The sequence below is a fragment of the Gossypium hirsutum genome, chromosome D09 (genome assembly GCF_007990345.1).
Source record: "Gossypium hirsutum isolate 1008001.06 chromosome D09, Gossypium_hirsutum_v2.1, whole genome shotgun sequence".
Taxonomy (NCBI): domain Eukaryota; kingdom Viridiplantae; phylum Streptophyta; class Magnoliopsida; order Malvales; family Malvaceae; genus Gossypium; species Gossypium hirsutum.
In genome coordinates, this window is record NC_053445.1 from 29517903 (window position 1) to 29522854 (window position 4952).

At 31.8% G+C, this 4952-nt stretch overlaps 1 protein-coding gene across 12 annotated transcripts; it reads left to right on the top strand.

Annotated features, from left to right (window-relative positions):
• The first annotated feature begins 1080 nt into the window (after nt 1-1080).
• Nucleotides 1081-4052, top strand: LOC107892660 (proteasome subunit alpha type-2). Of its 12 annotated transcripts, none has more exons than XR_005917977.1 (7): nt 1081-1344; nt 1616-1697; nt 1802-1866; nt 2289-2550; nt 3088-3163; nt 3522-3591; nt 3779-4052. XR_005917977.1 is itself a non-coding variant. In XM_041100286.1 (7 exons), exons 1-6 carry the CDS (start codon nt 1096-1098, stop codon nt 3567-3569), a joined length of 567 nt encoding a protein of 188 aa, XP_040956220.1. In that variant the 5' UTR covers nt 1081-1095; the 3' UTR covers nt 3570-3591; nt 3701-4052. The 12 variants fall into 12 exon arrangements, 10 of the variants coding, with proteins under 10 accessions (XP_040956220.1, XP_040956219.1, XP_040956214.1 ...); XM_041100286.1 differs by having other exon boundaries at nt 2289-2335; nt 3701-4052; XM_041100285.1 differs by having other exon boundaries at nt 2289-2335.
• The last annotated feature ends 900 nt before the right edge of the window (nt 4053-4952 follow it).

Genomic DNA, 4952 nt, shown 5'->3' on the forward strand with positions numbered 1-4952 from the left:
GGGTCATACCCCCTTCATAGGCCCACACTTACTTAGGCGTAATCTTTCTTCTCTTGGAAATATCCTGCGACCAAATCCTTAGCTACCACAAACGGGCAGATGCTTTAACACTAGAATGCGCCAACATTAACTCACCAACTAACAAGCTGAGTGGTTGATTAAGCTGTCATAGTGTGCCCAAAACACAATTAACATACATTATCTCACCGCTACTTGGATTCGTAAATCCTAGGGTATGACACTGAAGTGCTAATTAGGCATAAATGCATTGATCTCCCTAACAATCTACAGATGAATCGCACTGAAGTACCAGAATAAATCATATTGAAGTGCCAGAATACTCCTACTAACAACATATACAAATCCTATGGCATGCCAACAATACCCTGACCATGCCTAGCGTCATTTAATAGGGCGATCTCATTATTTCATATTATTGTTACCTATAATAATTATAGCTTCAACTTATTATATCAAACCACACACGTATCAATTTCTCAATATCAATTTCTATTTATTTATTTAACAAGAACATGATATTTCACATATTTCTCATCATAACACCATAGTAATCAACATCATAATATCATAGTGAGATTCATATATACATACATGGAAACTTGCCAAGTATATCAAAATTCAACAAGGTATTGTCAAACATATTTAAAGTGTCATTTATCATTACACTTTAATAAGCTTAGTTACTCAATTAAATTCGTGAAAGAAGGATAAATTATGAAAGTACAAACTGATCTTGCTAATTCTTGACGACTTTCGCCTTTTTCTTTGTATTTCGATAGCATGGCTTTGTCTTTAGCTATGTTAAATAATTTAAACACAAGGAATATGTTAGAATAACACAATTAGACATTAAAACATTCAAATCAAATATGTTATGCATTTATTTAATTTGGCCCTTAAAAATCCTATGTTAACTCGGAAGGATTAACTTGAGATCAATGATAGGGAGGTTGAATCGGCCTTTGAGAAATTGTGGTGGAAGCAACAAAAATTGTGCAACAAAGAACACAAGGATTTATAATGGTTCAGTTCGAATTGCCTACTCCACTACCTTAATTTTCCACAACTAAGAGCATGTTTGGTTGGGGGAATAGGAATGCATTCCCCCTATTCCCTCGGCCCACCACCAAACAGACGTTTGGTCCTATTACACCTCTATTCCCTTCCGTGTCTATTACTGATATTGGCTGTAATAGCCCTTCTGAGTTTGAAGCGGGGAATAGAGATTCCCCATCAATTCTCAATTTTATTTTCCTTTTTCTGCCCTCATCCTCTCCCGACGTTTCCCAATTTTTCCCTTCCAGATTTCTACTTCTTCTTCTGGTACGATACGCTTCTTTTCTTCTCACATTTCTTTTCTTTTCTCCATTTTCTTTTCTCCAGATTTCTGCTTCTTCTTCCAAATTTTTTTCCCTTTTTTCTTTTCTTTTCTTTTCTGTAAAATTGATTTTGATTTTGTTTTGCTTTTGGTTTTGCTTGTGCTCAAATCTGGAATATTTCTTTTCTGTAATGTTTTCATCGCTTTATAGCTTCGTTAATGTACTATATTTCATAATTTTTTTAGAACAAAAGTTCTTTTTTTGTTGTGTTCTAGAACAGTCCTTCAGGAAAGCTAGTTCAAATCGAGCATGCCTTGACAGCAGTAGGATCGGGTCAAACATCTCTTGGAATCAAAGGTTTCTTTGTTTTCTTTTTAAAAAAGCGTTTTGGGATTTTAGAAGTAGTAAAAAAGTTGCTGATGGTTTTGATTTTTATGCTAATAAATGGTTTTAAATTACAGCTGCTAATGGGGTAGTAATTGCTACTGAGAAGAAATTGCCTTCAATCTTGGTTGATGAAACCTCTGTGAGTATATTATTTAGTACCATACACTCACACTTTCTATCTGCATTTGAATTTCTAGATTTTCCCATGTTACATCGACCTCGGTGTCAATATGACCTTGGGTATTGGGTTTACCAAAAATTAGGGAATGGTTGAATGCACTCACTTCCTAGCGATAGAAACATGCAATGCTTGTACTTGCTTAATTACATTTAGTTTTTGTTTTGAGAAAATATGTGAGGGTCTATGTTATCATGTAAAAGATAACTGATAATTGATGATGCTTTAGTTTTCTTTTCCTGGTAGAATTAGTTAGTTCTTTTGAAGCAATTCAACTTTGTAATGTATAAAGATTAAAAGCCTAGGGTATTCAATTTCTAGTTCCATGCTGATGATTTTTTGTTAATTACCACAAAATGTGGACATTTGATGTCTGATTTCAGGTTCAGAAAATACAGTGTCTGACACCAAATATTGGAGTTGTTTACAGGTTTCTTTTCATTCTGCAATTATCTGGAAAGCTCGGTTATTCTGTTCTTTTAGTTGGAGATATATTGGATCTGATTAACATGCATATTGCATTAAACTGCTTGAAAATCAAATCTGCAACTATCTCTGTGTTTTGCCAATGTCTTAAGCAAGTACCAGTTCATGTGCATCTATGACATTGTTGACTTACAAAACAGGGAGTTCAAAAGGAGCACCGTAAGTTACTAACTTGACGTTTCATAAGCTGGTCTATCGTAGAATACTCATTTTCTAAATATCGACTATCCAGTACATGAACATTTTTTGTTTCATGGAATTTATTCCTTTTTTAAAAAGCTTTCCTTTCCTTTCTTTTTGTTCTATGCCTTGATTGATATATGAAGAATTCATTTACTCATATCCTATTTGTCAGAGAATTTTTTATTTATGATCTTGCTGTCTTGTTATGGTTTTTTTGTAAGGAAACTCTGTAAGTTGTTAACCATGTAATATAGTTTTTTTATGGTTTATTATGTTGTGCCACGTATTGCTATATCCAACAAAAGAAAGGAGACTGTGCTTTTGATTTTGAAAGACGGTTAGGCATGTAGAAAGGTGAAATGCGTTTCTTTCAAAATACGTAGGTTTGATTACTAAGCTACTAAGTAAGTAGCTCATCACCATTTCTATGTTTTAATACAGTTCTTTGCTGCTAATATAACTTCTATATTTCTTGATATATAGATTCACATAAATCTTCATATTGTTCTGCAGTGGTATGGGCCCCGATTTTCGAGTTTTGGTTCGAAAAAGTAGAAAGCAGGCAGAACAGTATCATAGATTGTATAAGGTATTGATGGCTCTTAATGACGCTTAGTTTACTTAATTTCTAACCCATGTGCATCTGGGAAAAAATTATGTCAGATCAAATCATGGTATTGTAGCTTTGTTCTGTTCTATTGATCAAAGTTAATATTTTGGCCTTAATATTTTTGCATTATGTCAAAGCTGAAAGTGGAATATGAGAAGGGAACTTCAGAGAAAAATGGCAATGTTGTATATCACTATTTTTTCACATGCCTTATGATCCATGGCCTTGCTGCTATGTTTTGAGTCCGTTTGAATTGGACCAAAAAAGTGGAAATGCTAAATTTTGCAATCCTCTTGCTTTAATGCTAAGTTTGATGTATCTTTCTTTTTCTTTGTAGTGGTGTAAAGCCTTTTGGTGTATCTCTACTGGTTGCTGGATACGATGACAATGGTCCACAATTGTATCAGGTATTTCTCATAGATAATAGTTGATTATTTTTCTCATAGACCAAAATTAATGGTCTTCTTAACTACTCCATTTTTGGGCATTATTTTTGTATCTCTTTTATATTATCAGGGTTTTGGATTTTTCTAAGCTCGGGTATATGTGCACAAGTCATAGAATTTTAAAAGTTTTCCCTTGGATCATGTTTAGGACGTGAAAGCAATTGGATTAACACAGGGCGATGCGACTATGGAATCTTCCCCAGTTTCTCAAACAACAGATCTGAGGCCTACTTTTTCAGATAATGTACCTAATCTAGGTAATGGTGGAAATGTTCTGGCAATGAATGTGAATAATAAACTGCCCACATTATAGATTTGTAACATTCTATACCCGACTCGATTGTCGAATTCGAGTAACGGGATATCATACTTGTTTTCAGAACAATTATGATCAATTTCAATTCAATTTAATAATTAGTACATATTATAAAGTTCAAAATATCATTTTGTCATGTTATACAATCGTATACTAGACTTGTACAAGTTTACGGAAGCTTAATAGATAATTTAAGATTGAATAAGGATCAAATTGTAAAAGTTTTAAACTATCGAGTTGATGACATGATTTTGGGGGTTCTAGGTCGAGATGTAACTCATTAACTTGTCCTCATTGTGACATTGAGAGCTTGACATCACGATGCTTGTGCTAAGAATAAACAAACCGCACGCTAAGTGAAAAAGCTCAGTGGTACTTTCAAGGCTCAAATCATATAAATTAAAACATTAACATAATAAGCATATAAGCGATGTATAATTCAATTTTAACCAATTCAAACAATGTATTCATGATTCATATGCTAATTTCATTCACTATCTCATTTAGCAATTCAATAAAAACATGACATGACAAATTTTCTACCATTAAGGATGTATGTGATACCATTTGATTATACCAATATCACATTTCTTTATCAAATCTACTGATTCGCTAAGTTTCCATATCGACCCTCCAAGCTTTTATAAACCGATTTGCATGGTCTTTTACATGCTACTGATAATCACATATCACATATATGCATTAGTAGTACTATTTCATATTATCAAATCAATTCAAATATCATTTAATCGATTCAAATTTTATTATTTTAAATTATATTTTATAGTATTATATATTATGATTTTAGTAAATTTATATAAGAATATTTAATATTAATAATTTTATTAAATTATATATTTTTATTAAACTATATTTAAAAATAATTAATTTAAATACTATTTTATAGTATTATATATTATGATTTTAGTAAATTCTAAGAATATTTAATATTAAGAATTTTATTAAATTATATTTTTAATAATAATTATTTGAAATTATATTTTAT